Source organism: Pogoniulus pusillus, chromosome 5, assembly GCF_015220805.1.
Source record: "Pogoniulus pusillus isolate bPogPus1 chromosome 5, bPogPus1.pri, whole genome shotgun sequence".
Taxonomy (NCBI): domain Eukaryota; kingdom Metazoa; phylum Chordata; class Aves; order Piciformes; family Lybiidae; genus Pogoniulus; species Pogoniulus pusillus.
In genome coordinates, this window is record NC_087268.1 from 730,931 (window position 1) to 748,004 (window position 17,074).

Genomic DNA, 17,074 nt, shown 5'->3' on the forward strand with positions numbered 1-17,074 from the left:
GCGGATAATGACTTCAATTATGGGACAGGAGATCCAGGTGAAACTTCCCCTGTGCTGAGAGCAGCAGATGTTTGAGGCCAGGCTGGCTGAGGCTGTGGGCAGCCTGCTCTAGGGTAGGGTGTCCCTGGGCATGGCAGGGGGTTGGAACTGGCTGCTCCTTGTGGTCCCTTTCAACCCTGCCTGATTCTGCGGTTCTTCTGTCCCCTTAGAGGCCTGTCACTCTGATATGTCTCTGCTTTGTTGAGCTCCCATCTGCTCTATCTCTGACCTTGTTGTCTCTGCCTGTCCCTGTGTCCTGTCCTGCAACTGCTCTTTTGAACCACTTTCCCTTCCTTTTCCTCTCCAGTTCTGTTTAAGGCTGAATCCAAGCACAGGTGGCATGAGGAAGTGGGAGGTTGGGAGATACAATTTGCTTGTATTTGGGGCTGAGTTCCTTTGGCCATGGGCAGAAGCATGCTCTGCATCAGGCAGGTCCTCAGTACCGGTAACATCTGGATCTCAGACAAGCTCTGCTGAGCATGTGCATGTGCTAGCAGAGAGCAGTGATTTACTGCTAGGTCAGATCTGGATAGATTTTCATAGGGACAGCAAGTACAGGCTGATTCCTCCAGGGATCAGCCCTGCTAATTTCAGGCCCCTGCACGAAGCAACTGAGCTGCAGCAAAACCACTCTAAGAGATTTGCAGCGTGGGCCAACAGTTATTGTTTCTGCTAACCTCATCCTTGGAAATTGCTGCACCAGATTTCAGTGAGACATTTGGAAAAACAAACAAACAAACAAACAAAACCCCAAACAAAACCCACCAAAAAAATCAAAACAAAACTACCACCACTGGAAAAAGACAAAACAAAACAAAACCAAACCAACAACAACAAAAAAAAAAAAAAAAACAAACCCAAAATAAACCAGAAAAATAATTCAGACCAAGGATGGGAAATTTCAGCTTAGGACGATTCCAACATGACAAAAGTCAAAGCAAGTGAGGACTGAGTTGTATAGGCAAAAACTCTTGGCAATGTTCAGTCTGAGTTTTCCTGCCATCACTCACAACGGAGCCATGGCTAAATATTTAGGTTTTGGAGAACTGCCTTGCATGACTGACACACCAGAGAAAAGCTTCTCCCTCCCAGACATGAGGCATATGCCCAGGAAAGGCATCCGATAAGGAAACCCAGTGGTGTTGTATGCAAACTGTTATGTGAACTGAGTTATCTACACCAAGTGCAGCAGATTCCTCCCTGGGGTGTGGGACAGTCCCAGACTGAACCCACCACTGGTGGATGCATTGGTAAAGATAAGACACCAGCCTGACCCGCTGTGATTTGCCATCTGTGGAAAGCAAACAAACCCAACTAGAAATAATAAGCGTCAGGACTGGAAGAGGAACTGGAGCAGAGGTTTACAGAGGGTCTTTGTGGTCGGCTTCGCAAGCCTTTGATGGTGTCGGTGCTGAAAAGCAAGCAAAACCCCAGCTGTGCAGGTCTGTGCAAAAAGAAGTGGGGAGCTTTAGCTGTTGGCTGCTTGACCACTCCACCTGCAAGGCTGGGTCAGATGCGTCAGTACTTCCTGCAACGTTTGCTTCACTGGTCAGAAGGCAGCAGCAAGGTTTCCTTGGCGTTTGTTGTACTCTAGTGGAAGAATTTAAGAGCTTCAAAACTATCCACCTTTTCTGGGGATAGAGCAGAGTACATAGTAGGTACTCTAATATAGGCATGTAGAGAGTATATAGCATGCACTCAAAGTACGGAGAGAGTATATAGTAGGGACTCTACTATAAGTATATATAGAATAGATAGTATTTGCTTTGATATAAGTATAGAGAGAGTTTATAGTATGTGCTCTAATATAAGCATATAGAGAGCATATAATATGTACTCTAATATATCTAGAATATAGTATATACTCTATTATAAGTATATCTAGAGTATATACTAGGTACTCTAATATAAGCATACAGAGAGTATATAATATGTACTCTAATATAAGTATATCTAGAGTATATAGTAGGTACTCTAAGCATATAGAGAGTATATAATTTGTACTCTAATACTAATATAGAGAGAGTACAGACTATGTACTCTAATATAAACATATATAGAGTGTATAACATGTACTCTAATATAATTATATAGAGTGTATAGAGTATGTACTCTAATACAAGTATATAGAGAGCATATAATATGTACTCTAACATAAGTACATAGAGAGTATAGAGTAGGTACTCTAACATAAGTATATAGAGAGCATATAATATCTACTCTAACATAAGTACATAGAGAGTATAGAGTGTGTACTCTAACATAAGTATATAGAGAGCATATAATATGTACTCTAACATAAGTACATAGAGAGTACAGAGTGTGTACTCTAACATAAGTATATAGAGAGCATATAATATGTACTCTAACATAAGTACATAGAGAGTACAGAGTGTGTACTCTAACATAAGTATATAGAGAGCATATAATATGTACTCTAACATAAGTACATAGAGAGTACAGAGTGTGTACTCTAACATAAGTATATAGAGAGCATATAATATGTACTCTAACATAAATACATAGAGAGTATAGAGTGTGTACTCTAACATAAGTATATAGAGAGCATATAATATCTACTCTAACATAAGTACATAGAGAGTACAGAGTGTGTACTCTAACATAAGTATATAGAGAGCATATAATATCTACACCAATATAAGTACATAGAGAGTACAGAGTGTGTACTCTAACATAAGTATATAGAGAGCATATAATATGTACTCTAACATAAATACATAGAGAGTATAGAGTGTGTACTCTAACATAAGTATATAGAGAGCATATAATATCTACTCTAACATAAGTACATAGAGAGTATAGAGTGTGTACTCTAACATAAGTATATAGAGAGCATATAATATCTACACCAATATAAGTACATAGAGAGTACAGAGTGTGTACTCTAACATAAGTATATAGAGAGCATATAATATGTACTCTAACATAAATACATAGAGAGTATAGAGTGTGTACTCTAACATAAGTATATAGAGAGCATATAATATGTACTCTAACATAAGTACATAGAGAGTACAGAGTGTGTACTCCAATATAAGTACATAGAGAGTATAGAGTATGTACTCTAAGTACATAGAGAATGCATACGTACAGGGTTAACCCTCCAGGGGGAGTGACCTTGAACCTGACCCTAGGTGGTCTTGCCCCCTCCCCAGGGGCGGGTCTGACCACTCCCAGGTGGTGGTTTGCCCACTCCCCCTTCCTGCCTAAAGAGCCATAAAAGCAGGGGGACTGCCTGTTTCACTTGCTCTGCTCCCTGCCTCCCAGCATCACCAGCCTGCTCCTCGTTGTTTCACCACGTGGCCATCACCATCAAAATGGGGTAGTATTTACACAGTTTGTATTTGCTTTCCCTCCCCTGTGCCTTTGTAACTTCCCTACCTCAGATACCTTTTAAGTTACTGTTAAACTTTTCTTTTTTTTAACTTCCAAATCGAGTGAGATTGATGTATTTGGGTGTGCTTACCTTTCCTCTCTCTCCATCTGGTCCCTTTCTTTTGGGAAAGAAGGGGGGAGAGGGAAGGGCACTCTATAAAATTGTTATTGGTCCTATCAAATTTATTTGAGTCTCTGGAAAAGTAAATGAGAACCAAGACAGCAGAGTATGTACTCTAATATAAGTATATATAACGAATATAATGGGCTTCAACAGGACCAAGTGCAAGGTCCTGCAGCTGGGTCGAGGCAATGCCAAGCACAACTGCAGGCTGGGCAGTGAGTGGCTGGAGAGCAGCCCTGAGGAGAGGGACTTGGGGGTGCTGCTGGAGGAGAAGCTCAACAGGAGCCAGCAGTGTGCACTTGCAGCCCAGAAAGCCAAGCAGAGCCTGGGCTGCAGCAGCAGCAGTGTGGCCAGCAGGGCCAGGGAGGGGATTCTCCCCCTCTGCTGTGCTCTACTGAGACCCCACCTGCAGTACTGCATCTAGCTCTGGAGCCCCCATTGCAAGAGGGCTGTGGAGATGCTGGAGTATGTCCAGAGCAGGGCCAGGAGGATGCTCAGAGGCTGCAGCAGCTCTGCTGTGAGCACAGACTGAAAGAGTTGGGGCTGTGCAGGCTGGAGCAGAGGAGGCTCCCAGGTGACCTTCTTGTGGCCTGCCAGCATCTGAAGGGGGCTACAAAAAAGCTGCTGGGGAGGGACTTTTGAGGCTGTGAGGGAGTGGCAGGAGTGGGGGGAATGGAGCAAAGCTGGAGGTGGGGAGAGTGCGCTGTGTGCAGCCTGCTCTAGGGTAGGGTGTCCCTGGGCATGGCAGGGGTTTGGAACTGGCTGCTCCTTGTGGTCCCTTCCAGCCCTGACTGATTCTGTGGTTCTATGATAAGTCTATATAGAGTATATAGTATGTACTCTAATGTGAGTGTATATCTAGAGTATATACTCTAACAAAAAGAGTTATTTCTGGAACAAGTTTTTATGTCCTTAGAATTTCAGAGTCTCACAGCTATCTCAGAAGTCTAACTAGTATCAGAGAAAATACTGCTTATTTGACAACAGCTCCCTTGAGTCTGTTGCTGAAAGAAACTAATATATTCAGATGCAAAGTAAAGCCTCTTAGTAGCCAGATTTAGAGAATAGAATGACAGAATCAGCCAGGTTGGAGTAGAGCAGATCACCCAGCCCTGCCCAATCAACCAGACCATGGCACTAAGTGCCCCAGCCAGGCTTGGCTTCAACACCTCCAGGCACAGCCACTCCACCACCTCCCTGGGCAGCCCATTCCAATGCCAATCACTCTCTCTGACAACAACTTCCTAACAACATCCAGCCTAGACCTGCCCTGGCACAGCTTGAGACTCTGTCCCCTTCTTCTGTTGCTGGGTGCCTGGCAGCAGAGCCCAACCCCACCTGGCTACAGCCTCCCTGCAGGCAGCTGCAGACAGCAATGAGCTCTGCCCTGAGCCTCCTCTGCTGCAGGCTGCACCCCCCCAGCTCCCTCAGCCTCTCCTCACAGGGCTCTGCTCCAGGCCCCTCGCAGCTTTGTCGCCCTCCTGTGGACACCTTCCAGTACTGCAACATCTCTCTTGAATGGAGGAGCCCAGAACTGGGCACAGCACTCAAGGTGTGGCCTGAGCAGTGCTGAGCACAGGGGCAGAAGAACCTCCCTTGTCCTGCTGCCCACACTGCTCCTGAGCCAGCCCAGGATGCCATTTGTTTCACCTCTCCTCTCCAAAGTAGTCAGAGACTATTTTTAATTAATATGAATTTATGTTGCCTATGAAAACCCATGGACTTGAGTGCTTAGTGTGAGCCAGGGAGTGCTGAAATAATAAGAAATAAGCCAGGGGAACCTGCAGATAACCCAAAGACTGGAACTAAGATAGAGTCAGACCAGACGCAGCTACATTTATTGCTTTGCTCTGCACAACAACATGTTAAGAGTAAAGCACAGAGAATGAAGATCTTGAAACATTTTAGCAGGCACTCTTGTGACGTGATCATATCAGTTTTGAGACCATCTGGCCTGGCAGCACAGCAAGGAATGATGGGGTTTTGTTGTTGTTACTGACAGATCCATAAATATGATCCAAAGAGGACATCTAGTGGAGGGAGAGCAAGAGAAGTTATTCCCTTCCATTCCCTTCCCCTGCCCTTCCATTCCCTTCCCCTGCCCTTCCATTCCCTTCCCCTGCCCTTCCATTCCCTTCCCCTGCCCTTCCATTCCCTTCCCCTGCCCTTCCATTCCCTTCCCCTGCCCTTCCATTCCCTTCCCCTGCCCTTCCATTCCCTTCCCCTGCCCTTCCATTCCCTTCCCCTGCCCTTCCATTCCCTTCCCCTGCCCTTCCATTCCCTTCCCCTGCCCTTCCATTCCCTTCCCCTGCCCTTCCATTCCCTTCCCCTGCCCTTCCATTCCCTTCCCCTGCCCTTCCATTCCCTTCCCCGGAGAGCACTCTGTTGTGCACAGGCAGAGGTGTCACTTAGCTCCTCTCTTCAGAATTGCCCTGAAGGTTGTCTTCTGCATGGCTTGCCCTGGGAAAGGAAGCAAGCCAAGGGTGCAGAGCACCACCAGCTTGTTGTGGTGTCTGTGGATAGTGAGCTCTGAAGGCTGTGTTTTAAAGTATTTTAGAAGACACTAGAATAGATAAAATCACAGAATTGTTTTGGTTGGGAAAGACCTTTTAAGATCATCAAGTCCAACCATTCTCAAACTCTTCCAAGGCTGGTGCTAAGCTATATCCCTCAGCACCCCATCTCTGCCTGTTTGAAACTCTTCCAGAGATGGCAGTTCAAACCTGGCCTCCCTAGAGAGCCTCTTCCAGTGTTTGAGAAGCCTTTCAGTGAAGAAGTCCTTTCTAATATCATAGAATCAACCAGAGATCATCCAGATCCAACCTAGCACCCAGCCCTGCCCAACCAACCAGACCATGGCACTAAGTGCCCCAGCCAGGCTTGGCTTCAACACCTCCCTGGGCAGCCCATTCCAATGCCAATCACTCTCTCTGCCAACAACTTCCTCCTGACATCCAGCCCAGACCTGCCCTGGCACAGCTTGAAGCTGTGTCCCCTTGTTCTGTTGCTGGGTGCCTGGCAGCAGAGCCCAACCCCACCTCTGCAGCCTCCCTGCAGAGAGTTGTAGCCAGCAATGAGCTCTGCCCTGAGCCTCCTCTTCTGCAGGCTGCACACCCTCAGCTCCCTCAGCCTCTCCTCACAGGGCTGTGCTCCAGGCCCCTCCCCATTGGAGGTGTTGAAGGGCTGCAGAGATGTGGTGCTGAGGGACACTCTGCCAGATTTGGTAGTGTAAAGTAACAGTTGGACTCCATGATCTTAAAGGTGTTCTCCAAACAAAATGATCCTATGAGACAGCCTCCAGCTGCTGCTGAATGCTACTGCTCTGGTGCTGTTCCCCAAGCAATCATGTTGCTGGCAAGGTGGTGGCCATTTTTGGAAGGACACTTTAATTATCTGGTAGCCAAACAGAGTTAGTGTTGCACAAACAGGACAAAGTTTACTGCAGGATTGAGCATTAATCTCTGCTGGTTGCTTATTGACTCCAGAAACAGCAGTGACTGCTCCCAGACAAGCCCTCCTCAAGCCCAGTCCAGTGGTGAATGTGAAGTAAAGGAACTTGTCTCCAGCAGCTCTCTGTGAAACCCACAGTAAGACTGACCTGAGGTGTGGCTTGGAAGACAATTGGGTTGGATTGTTTCAAGCTCCTATTTATTTTGCTACAGTAGGACTTGGCCTGGGGTCTTTTTGTGCGTGCTGTGTTTGAGCATTCTAGCTGTGGTCAGTGATGCACACTGCATCAGGATGTGTGAGGTACCAAGCCTTCTGCTGCCAGCAGTGTGTGGTGGCTTTAAGGTGTACAGAGAGGGACTGGGATCCTTGTATCTCCTGGTACCTAATCCTATCAGATAAGACAAAACAACACTGAAGGGTCTGGAGAATGGAACTTCTGGGGAGTGGATGAGTGATTGGCATTGGAATGGGCTGCCCAGGGAGGTGGTGGAGTGGCCGTGCCTGGAGGTGTTGAAGCCAAGCCTGGCTGGGGCACTTAGTGCCATGGTCTGGTTAATTGGCCAGGGCTGGGTGCTAGGTTGGACTGGCTGAGCTTGGAGGTCTCTTCCAGCCTGCTTGGTTCTGTGATTCTATGAACTGGGATTGTTGAGACTGAGGGGAGACCTTGCTCTCTACAACTGCCTGAAATGAGGTTGGAGCAAGGTGAGTTTTTGGTCCCTTCTCCCTTGTTACAGGTGATAGGATGAGAGGAAATGGCCTCAAGTTGTAGCAGGGGAGGTTTAGGTTGGATATTAGAATAAACTTCTTCATGGAAAGAGTTCTCAAAAGACTTGAATAGGCTCCCCAGGGAGGTGGTTGAATCCCCATCCCTGGTGGTGTTTCAAAGATGAAGAAATGCAGTGCTGAGGGATATAGCTTAGAATCATAGGCAGGGCTGGAAGAGACCACAAGGAGCAGCCAGTTCCAACCCCCTGCCATGCCCAGGGACACCCTACCCTAGAGCAGGCTGCACACAGCCTCAGCCAGCCTGGCCTCAAACACCTCCAGCCATGGGGCCTCAACCACCTCCCTGGGCAGCCCACTCCAGCCTCTCACCACTCTCCTGCTCAACAACTTCCTCCTCACATCTCCTCAAGCTTAGCCCCAGCCGTGCTGCAGTTAGCTAACAATTGGACTCGAATGTCTTTTCCAGTGATTCTGATTTCTGCTCTGTGACATTCTTTTCAGGGTCCACCCAGCTGCCTTCAGCAATGGCCATGGTGTGTCTGTCAGACTTTGAAGCTCATGCTAAGAAGTACTTACCCAAGATTGCTTGGGACTTTATTGCAGCTGGAGCAGATGACTGCAGCACTCGAGATGAAAACATCCTGGCATATAAAAGGTAAGATGAGGAGGAAATGAGGAGTATGGCACTGGAACCTATTACACTGTGTTTTTGTGCAGAAGTTTGGACTTCACAAGCAAAGATTCCTTAGACCTCATCCTTCTAAGGTGGTGCCCAAGCAAGAAGTACCTGAGTAACATATTGAGTTGTAGAATCAGTCAGGCTTGGAAGGGACCACAAGGATCAGCCAGTCCAAACCCCCCTGCCATGCCCAGGGACACCCTACCCCAGAGCAGGCTGCACACAGCCTCAGCCAGCCTGGCCTCAAACACCTCCAGCCATGGGGCCTCAACCACCTCCCTGGGCAACCCACTCCAGCCTCTCACCACTCTCCTGCTCAACAACTTCCTCCTCACAGCCACTCTCACTCTCCCCACCTCCAGCTTTGCTCCATTTCCCCCACTCCTGGCACTCCCTCACAGCCTCAAAAGTCCCTCCCCAGCAGCTTTTTTGTAGCCCCCTTCAGATCCTGGAAAGCCACAAGAAGGTCACCTGGGAGCCTCCTCTGCTCCAGCCTGCACAGCCCCAACTCTTTCAGGCTGTGCTCACAGCAGAGCTGCTGCAGCCCTCTCAGCATCCTCCTGGCCCTGCTCTGGACACACTCCAGCATCTCCACAGCCCTCTTGCAATGGGGGCTCCAGAGCTGGATGCAGTTCTGCAGGTGGGGTCTCAGCAGAGCACAGCAGAGGGGGAGAATCCCCTCCCTGGCCCTGCTGGCCACACTGCTGCTGCTGCAGCCCAGGCTCTGCTTGGCTTTCTGGGCTGCAAGTGCACACTGCTGGCTCCTGTTGAGCTTCTGGTCCAGCAGCACCCCCAAGTCCCTCTCCTCAGGGCTGCTCTCCAGGCACTCACTGCCCAGTGTGCAGTTCTGCTTGGCATTGCCACGACCCAGCTGCAGGACCTTGCACTTGGTCTTTTTGAACCTCATGAACTCTGCAGCCTTTCCAGGTCCCTTTGGATGCCATCTCTGCCCTCCAACCTGTCTGCTGCACCACTCAGCTTGATGTTGTTGGCAAACTTGCTGAGGCTGCACTCAGTGCATGTGCTTGATGCATAAGTGTTGCTGAGAGTCCTGGCAAATGGCAGGGTAGGGTTTGACAGGAAAGGGGGTGAATGGCTGTAACACAGAGATGCATTAAGGAGCATCTGGTGAATGGGACAAAGCCTACATGCAAGTGGTGTGAGATCCGGGGTACGTGTAACAGACAGTGAGAGCAGGCACACATACAGTGAAGACAGTCATACAGTGGTAGAGTGGAATACAGCATCCTTGGACTGGGCTGGAAGTAGAAGGAATCTGTGGAATGGACAATAGGAGGAGAAGACCTGGAGAGCTAAGGTGGTAAATGCAGAAACAGTGCACTGTGGCCAGTAAGCAGGATATGGGACTAATGAATAGTGATAGTGGCTGAATTGACCTCTGAAAATGAACAGAAAAGACAAAGAGAATCATAGAATCAAGCAGGTTGGAAGAGAGCTCCAAGCTCATCCAGCCCAACCTAGCACCCAGCCCTGGCCAAGCAACCAAACCATGGCACTAAGTGCCCCAGCCAGGCTTGGCTTCAACACCTCCAGGCACAGTGACCCCACCACCTCCCTGGGCAGCCCATTCCAATGCCAATCACTCTCTCTGGCAGCATTTTCCTCCTAACATCCAGCCTAGACCTCCTCTGCAGACTGTGTCCCCTCCTTCTGTTGCTGGTTGCTGGCAGCAGAGCCCAACCCCACCTGGCTACAGCCTCCCTTCAGGTAGTTATGTCCAGCAATGAGCTCTGCCCTGAGCCTCCTCTGCTGCAGGCTGCTCACCCCCAGCTCCCTCAGCCTCTCCTCACAGGGCTGTGCTCCAGGCCCCTCCTCAGCCTTGTTGCCCTTCTCTGGGCACCTTCCAGCACCTCAACATCTCTCTTGCACTGGGGAGCCAGGACTGGACACAGCACTCAAGGCTACTTTTGTCTCCCAGAATCCGTTTCCGGCCTCGTATGCTGCGGGATGTGTCCGTGATGGACATCAGCACCAAACTCCTGGGAACTGAAATCAGCTTTCCGGTAGGAATTGCCCCCACTGGCTTCCACCAGCTGGCATGGCCTGATGGAGAGAAAAGCACTGCCAGAGGTACTCATCTGCTTTGTGGCCAAAGTAGCAAAGAGGGTTGTGGAAAAGCCTCAAGAATCTCTTAGGATGGCTTGAAATGTGACTGAGCAAAATGTTCAGGGGTCTGAAGGGGTAGACTCCTTCTGCACTTTCCAGCAGCCCTGTTTGTGAGTGACTCACTTGTCTCTGGTGACACAGAAGGGATGGAGAGCTCTGCAGAATTTGCTTTACTTTCCAGCTACCAATATTGTGAGATCAGCTGTGTGGAGACTACTGCAAACTGCAGACAGAGCCTGTGGGCACTTTCCTGGTGTGTGCCGGCGATGCACCAGGTCCTGTGGTCTCTGGTTAGGACATGAAAGAGGAGGATAGGATTCAGTCTGTAAACTCCTTGTTGCTGGCAAGAGCAGTGTCTCACTTGGAGAAAGTGGAGCATCTTTCCCAAATCCTGTGGTGGGCCTGGAGGGCTGAGCCTTGGGAATTTGGGAGTTGGGTGTGTTTCTGTGTGCAGGGAGTGTATTTGGCAGCGTCTTTCTACAGGACATAGTCATTGGTGAGGTCTCACCTTCAGTGCTGGGTTCAGTTTTGGGGTCCTCATTACAAGAAAGACACTGAGATGCTGGAGAGGGTCCAGAGAGGGGCAACAAAGGTGGTGAAGAGTCTGGAGAACAGATATTGTGAGGAACATCTGAGGGAACGGGGGTTGTTTAGTCTGGAGAAGAGGAGACTGAGAGGAGACCTTGCTCTCTACAACTACCTGAAGGGAGGCTGTAGCCAGGTGAGTGTTGGTCTCTTAGAATCATAGAATCAACCAGGTTGGAAGAGACCTCCAAGCTCATCCAGCCCAACCCAGCCCCCATCCCTGGCCAATCAACCAGACCATGGCACTAAGTGCCTCAGCCAGGCTTTGCATACGATCAAAGAATCAACCAGGTTGGTAGAGAGCTCCAAGCTCATCCAGTCCAACCCAGCCCTGGCCAATCAACTCCATCAGTGGTAGCTATTTCTAGTTCCAAGGGCACCTGTGCCAATGAGTAGAGCTCTCTGCTTGCTAGCAGGAGAGCACGGCAGGAGCTCAGGCACTGCCTGGAAAGCATCTGTTAACAGCATTTGTAGCTGGTGTCTGGCAGCACAGTGGAATGACCTCGATTATGAGTATCTTCCCCCCCGCAGCAGCCAGAGCCATGAACAGCTGCTACATTGCCAGCACCTACTCCACCTGCACGCTGCAGGAGATCTCGGAGGCGGCTCCCGGCGGCCTGCGCTGGTTCCAGCTCTACATCTACCGCAACAGGGCTGTCTCCCAGCAGCTGGTCCAACGGGCAGAGGCTTTGGGATTCCAGGGCCTTGTCCTCACTGCAGATCTGCCCTACACTGGCAAAAGACGCGATGATGTCCGCAATGGTTTCCGTCTTCCTCCCCACATGAAACTGAAGAACTTGGAAGGAGCCTTTGAGGTTTGTGAAGTGAGCCTGTCCTTTCATTCACTGTCCTGCTGTCTGCCACGTGAGGCAGTGCCCACGGGGTAGCAGCTGCTTTGGTATCTCTTGTAGCCCAGGGCATAGCTTCTGCCCTTCTGGTATGGTGGTGTCCTCGCTTGACCTCCTGCCAGCCTGGGTTTTGGCTTCAAAATCTCAGTCCAGCTTTCTTACAGGCACTGTGATTATTCTCCTCTGGGAACACATTTCTTTCTGGAGCTGATGGACATGCCTGTTAGGAAGTTTTATTGGTTCCTTCTAGGGTAGAGAGAGAGACTCAAAGGGGCCTCTGCATTGTTACAGCTGAGATGAGATTCCCTTGTCATTGTGGGTGCCATGGACAGAGGCACTGAGTGCAGCCTCAGCACGTTTGCTGCCCACACCAAGCTGTGTGGTGCAGCAGCCAGGCTGGAGGGCAGGGATCCATCCAGAGGGATATGGGCAGGCTGCAGAGGTGGGCACAAGCCAAGCCCAGGAGGTTCAACAAGACCAAGTGCAGTGTCCTGCAGCTGGGTAGAGGCAATGCCAAGCACAACTGCAGGCTGGGCAGGGACTGGCTGGAGAGCAGCCCTGAGGAGAGGGACCTGAGGATGCTGCTGGAGGAGAAGCTCAACAGGAGCCAGCAGTGTGCACTTGCAGCCCAGAAAGCCAAGCAGAGCCTGGGCTGCAGCAGCAGCAGTGTGGCCAGCAGGGCCAGGGAGGGGATTCTCCCCCTCTGCTGTGCTCTGCTGAGACCCCACCTGCAGTACTGCATGTGGAGATGCTGGAGTGTGTCCAGAGCAGGGCCAGGAGGATGCTCAGAGGCTGCAGCAGCTCTGCTGTGAGCACAGCCTGAAAGAGTTGGGGCTGTACAGGCTGGAGCAGAGGAGGCTCCCAGGTGACCTTCTGGTGGCCTGCCAGGATCTGAAGGGGGCTACAAAAAATCTGGGGAGGGACTTTTGAGGCTGTGAGAGAGTGGCAGGAGTGGGGGAATGGAGCAAAGCTGGAGGTGGGGAGAGTGAGAGTGGCTGTGAGGAGGAAGTTGTTGAGCAGGAGAGTGGTGAGAGGCTGGAGTGGGTTGCCCAGGGAGGTGGTTGAGGCCCCATGGCTGGAGGTGTTTGAGACCAGGCTGGCTGAGGCTGTGTGCAGCCTGCTCTGGGGTAGGGTGTCCCTGGGCATGGCAGGGGGGTTTGGACTGGCTGATCCTTGTGGTCCCTTCCAACCTGACTGCTGCTGTGAGTCTGTGCCTGGCCTGTGGCTGCAGGGAGAAGACCGCTCTGAGTATGGGCTGCCGCCCAACAGCTTAGACCCTTCGGTTACCTGGAACGATATCTACTGGCTGCGAAGCCTGACCAAGCTGCCCATCATCATCAAAGGGATCTTGACAAAGGAAGATGCAGAGCTGGCAGTGAGACATGGAGTTGAGGGAATTATTGTGTCAAATCATGGTGGAAGGCAGCTGGATGGAGGACCTGCCACTGTAAGTATGTCCCCTGCGCATTTATTGTGTGCACATTTGCACTGACCTGAGTATCTCTGTGCTCCTGGTGGACTTGTTTTTGCCATGTGGCTGTGTGCAAATGTGCTTTAGCTCTTTTACTTCCACTTCAGTATTTGCTCAGCTTTATGGGAGGGTTCTGTAAGCAGCACTGACCCCACAGAACTGCTAGACAAGCTACTGGCCTGAGTCAGCAAGAGTTCCCTGCCTTCATCTTCATGAGATGTTGCAGTGCATGAGTGCTCTTTGCACGCTGCAGCAAAACTGGAACAAAGCTCTGGAACCAAAAGTGTACAAGTGAGAGAATCATAGAATCATTTCAGTTGGGAAAGACTTTTAAGGTAATCGATTCTAAGTGTCAGTTAATTATTGCCATTGGTCCCCTGTGCCAGGGAATGCAAGAACAACGCAGCTGCATTTAAGAAGAGATCTGCTTTGCATATTGACACACTCAAGCCTAAATGGGAGTACTTTGTCTGCTGTGAGCCAGAGAAAGAGAAAGTAAAGCTTACCTAGAGAAAAATTCTGACTGATGGTCACCAGGATTAGGTTGCAATGCAAGCTTAGGGAGTTAGAGCAGAGTCAGAGGGAAGGTTGACATCAGCTCTGGTTTACAAGCCTCGTCTCAAATGGCAGTGATGTGTTAATGGCAATCCTTACAACTGAAATGTGCTTTAAAGATCTTCCACAAAGCCAGGACAAAGGATGCCTTTTGGTCAGTCAGAGCTGCTAGGAAAGGCTATCGGCATCAGCAGAGCGCTAGAGCAGGGCATTAGTGCCCAGGGGACAATGCCTGCGCATGAGCCGACAGCGCGCCCTTGTGGACAAGAGGCGCAGTGACAGCCCGGCATGGACGCAGAGCAGTGGCCAGCGGGTCGAGGGAGCTGCTTGCCTCTGCTCTGGTCTGGTGAGGCCACACCTGGAGTGCTGCGTCCGGTTCTGAGCTTCCAGTTCAGGAGAGACACGGAGACCCTGGAGAGAATCTAGTGGGGAGTCACTAAGATGATGAAGGGATTGGAGCACCTCTGTTGTGATGAGAAACCTTGGGCCGTTCAGCCTGGAGGAGACTGAGCAGCAGAGGGGACCTCATTAACGCTTATCAATACCTACAGCTCCAGTACTGGCAGGAGGGAGCAATGCTCTTCTCAGTGGTGTCCACCGACAGAGCAAGGCACAGTGGATACAAACTGGAACACGGAAGGGTCTATGTAAACATCAGGGGAACCTTCTCTTTGAGGGTGACAGAGCACTGGGGCAGGCTGCCCAGAGAGATTGTGGAGTCTCCATCTCTGGAGGCACTCCAAACCTGCTTAGACATATTTCTGTGTGATTTAGTCTAGCTGATGCTGCTCTAGCAGAGGGGTTGCGCTAGATGTTCATCAGAGGTCCCTTCCAACCCCCACCATGCTGTGAGTCTGGGCTTGTCTGCACTTTGTCCTGCAGCTTTTGTTGCTGGGCTGCTTGTACTGCATCAGCACACACTGAGAAGGGGTACTAATAAAGCATTGCCTCCCTGCTCGTCTCTTTGGGGTATCTCCTATTTCTCTTGGGATCAAAAGCTGGCTTCAAGGTGAGCCTTGCTGCTGCTTTGCAGATCGATGCTCTGGTGGAGGTCGTGGAGGCAGTGCAAGGCAGAGTGGAAGTTTATTTGGATGGCGGCATACGAAAAGGAAGCGACGTGCTGAAGGCACTGGCACTGGGAGCAAGGTGTGTCTTTATTGGAAGGCCAGCTCTGTGGGGGCTGGCTTACAAGGTAAGGAGCTTCCAGCTTCTAGAGCTGCACCTCACTCTGAAATGGGTCAAGAACTGGCTGGAGGGCAGGGCCCAGAGAGTGGTAGTCAATGGTGCCACAGCCAGTTGGCAGCTGTCACCATTGGTGTGCCCCAGGGGTCAGTGCTGGGCACAGTCCTCTTCTATATCTTTAGTGGTGATCTGGATGAGGGGATTGAGTCCAGCATCAGTGAGTTTGCAGATGACACCAAGCTAGGAGCAGTGTGGAGCTGCTGGAGGGTAGGAGAGCCCTGCAGAGGGACCTGGCCAGGCTGGATGGGTGGGCAGAGGCCAAGGGGATGAAACTGAACAAGGCCAAGTGCAGGGTTCTGCACTTGGTCCACAGCAACCCCAAGCAGCACTCCAGGCTGGGGCCAGAGTGGCTGAGAGCAGCCAGGCAGAGAGGGCCTTGGGGGTGCTGGTAGAGAGGAGCTGAAGCTGAGGCAGCAGTGCCCAGGTGGGCAGCAGAGCCAATGGCAACCTGGCCTGGATTGGCAGCAGGACAAGGGAGGTTCTGGTGCCCCTGTGCTCAGCACTGCTCAGGCCACCCCTTGAGTGCTGTATCCAGTTCTGGGCTCCTCCATTGCAGAGAGATGTTGCAGTACTGGAAGGTGTCCACAGGAGGGCGCCAAAGCTGTGAGGGGCCTGGAGCAGAGCCCTGTGAGGAGAGGCTGAGGGAGCTGGGGGTGTGCAGCCTGCAGCAGAGGAGGCTCAGGGCAGAGCTCATTGCTGCCTGCAGCTGCCTGCAGGGAGGCTGTAGCCAGGTGGGGTTGGGCTCTGCTGCCAGGCACCCAGCAACAGAACAAGGGGACACAGCCTCAAGCTGTGGCAGAGGAGGTCTAGGCTGGATGTTAGGAGGAAGTTGTTGTCAGAGAGAGTGATTGGCATTGGAATGGGCTGCCCAGGGAGGTGGTGGAGTCTCTGTGCCTGGAGGTGTTGAAGCCAAGCCTGGCTGAGGCACTTAGTGCCATGGTCTGGTTGGTTGGCCAGGGCTGGGTGCTAGGTTGGGCTGGCTGAGCTTGGAGCTCTCTTCCAACCTGGCTGATTCTATGATTCTGTGTATCTCAGTGGCATTGGCCCAGCATACACTAGACTAAGGGAATGAACAAGCACTGACTTTGTCTCCACCCAAAGTTTTCTTTCTTGCAAGAAATAAAAATCAACATAAATTAAAAACAGATGAAACCCCCACCCAAACAACCACCTCTCAACGTTTTGCAGTGAAATCAAAGTCATCTGTACCTTTTATTGTTTTTGAGCTGCTGGGTGGTACTTCCTTGGAGGAAAATGCACAGTGCACCATTTGTAAAGGTTCAGCCTGGTGCCTGACTAAAGTTTTTCCTGCTGTACCATATAGAAATCTCTCATTGCTACACAAAATGCTGTTAGTTTTGTAAAGTTTGGCATTTAAAAAACAACAACAACACACCCAACCCTGATGGAGGTTAACTGACAGCTAAGGCAAAACCCCACCACAGGTCAGAAGTGAAAACCAGCTTTGTTTTCTTCCCCTGCACCACCAAAGGGAAAGCATCTAAATGACTCTGTGGTGAACTGAGCCCGTCCCTCCTGTGGCATTCATTGTTCACCCCTATGAGAGGCTGGAGTTGGCAGGACCCAAGGGACTGCCCCGGCTCTGAGGGTGGGAGCATTCTGTGGTGTTGCTCTGGGCTGCTGCTCCTTCCACTCTGACTGCTTGCTTTGTTGGAGCAGGGTGAAGAAGGTGTCCAAGAGGTGCTGCGGGTTCTGCAGGATGAGTTCCGCCTGTCGATGGCTTTGGCTGGTAAGCACTTTGCATGAAGATGCCACTGAGGAGAAGGGCTTCTGCAAGCAAGACCTTGACTGGTGACCCTATCCCCACATGA

At 50.7% G+C, this 17,074-nt stretch overlaps 1 protein-coding gene across 6 annotated transcripts in view; it reads left to right on the forward strand.

Annotated features, from left to right (window-relative positions):
* HAO2 (hydroxyacid oxidase 2) overlaps positions 1-17,074 on the forward strand; it is a 77,864-nt gene that overhangs the window by 60,406 nt on the left and 384 nt on the right. The window contains exons 1-7 of one of the 6 annotated variants that reach the window (XM_064142981.1): positions 3,175-3,382; positions 8,237-8,390; positions 10,354-10,505; positions 11,658-11,941; positions 13,206-13,421; positions 15,034-15,146; positions 16,923-16,992. In XM_064142981.1, coding sequence (XP_063999051.1) covers positions 8,260-8,390; positions 10,354-10,505; positions 11,658-11,941; positions 13,206-13,421; positions 15,034-15,146; positions 16,923-16,992 — 966 coding nt within the window. In that variant the 5' untranslated portion in view covers positions 3,175-3,382; positions 8,237-8,259. Of the gene's footprint in view, positions 1-3,174; positions 3,383-7,066; positions 7,163-8,236; positions 8,391-10,353; positions 10,506-11,657; positions 11,942-13,205; positions 13,422-15,033; positions 15,193-16,922; positions 16,993-17,074 lie in introns of those variants that run through there. The other 5 variants (XM_064142975.1, XM_064142980.1, XM_064142978.1 and 2 more) reach the window with 5 other exon arrangements.